General features: G+C 42.2%; 1 protein-coding gene across 1 annotated transcript in view; it reads left to right on the top strand.

Moving 5' to 3' along the window:
- The window catches only part of LOC110450171, a 74,639-nt gene extending 74,483 nt beyond the window's left edge, over window positions 1-156 (top strand). The window contains exon 19 of the mRNA XM_021497453.1: window positions 57-156. Coding sequence (XP_021353128.1) covers window positions 57-88 — 32 coding nt within the window. The 3' untranslated portion in view covers window positions 89-156. The remainder of the gene's footprint in view (window positions 1-56) is intronic.
- The last annotated feature ends 74 nt before the right edge of the window (window positions 157-230 follow it).

Below are 230 nucleotides of genomic sequence, written 5' to 3'. Positions count from 1 at the left end.
AGCCCTGGAGTAAGTCACTTATCTCTCTCAGTATATCACCACATAGATCTGTTAATCTCTCTCACAGAAAATTACAGCCCTGGAGTAAGTCTCTTATCTCTCTCACAGAAAATTGCAGCCCTGGAGTAAGTCACTTATCTCTCTCACAGAAAATTGCAGTCCTAGAGTAAGTCACTTATCTCGCGCACAGAAAATTGCAGCCCTGGAATAAGTCACTTATCTCTCTCAGA

The sequence above is a fragment of the Mizuhopecten yessoensis genome, unplaced genomic scaffold, assembly GCF_002113885.1.
Source record: "Mizuhopecten yessoensis strain PY_sf001 unplaced genomic scaffold, ASM211388v2 scaffold5061, whole genome shotgun sequence".
NCBI classification, from domain to species: Eukaryota; Metazoa; Mollusca; class Bivalvia; order Pectinida; family Pectinidae; genus Mizuhopecten; species Mizuhopecten yessoensis.
The sequence above is the reverse complement of the archived record's forward strand: the minus strand, read 5'-3'. Positions and strand labels throughout refer to the sequence as shown.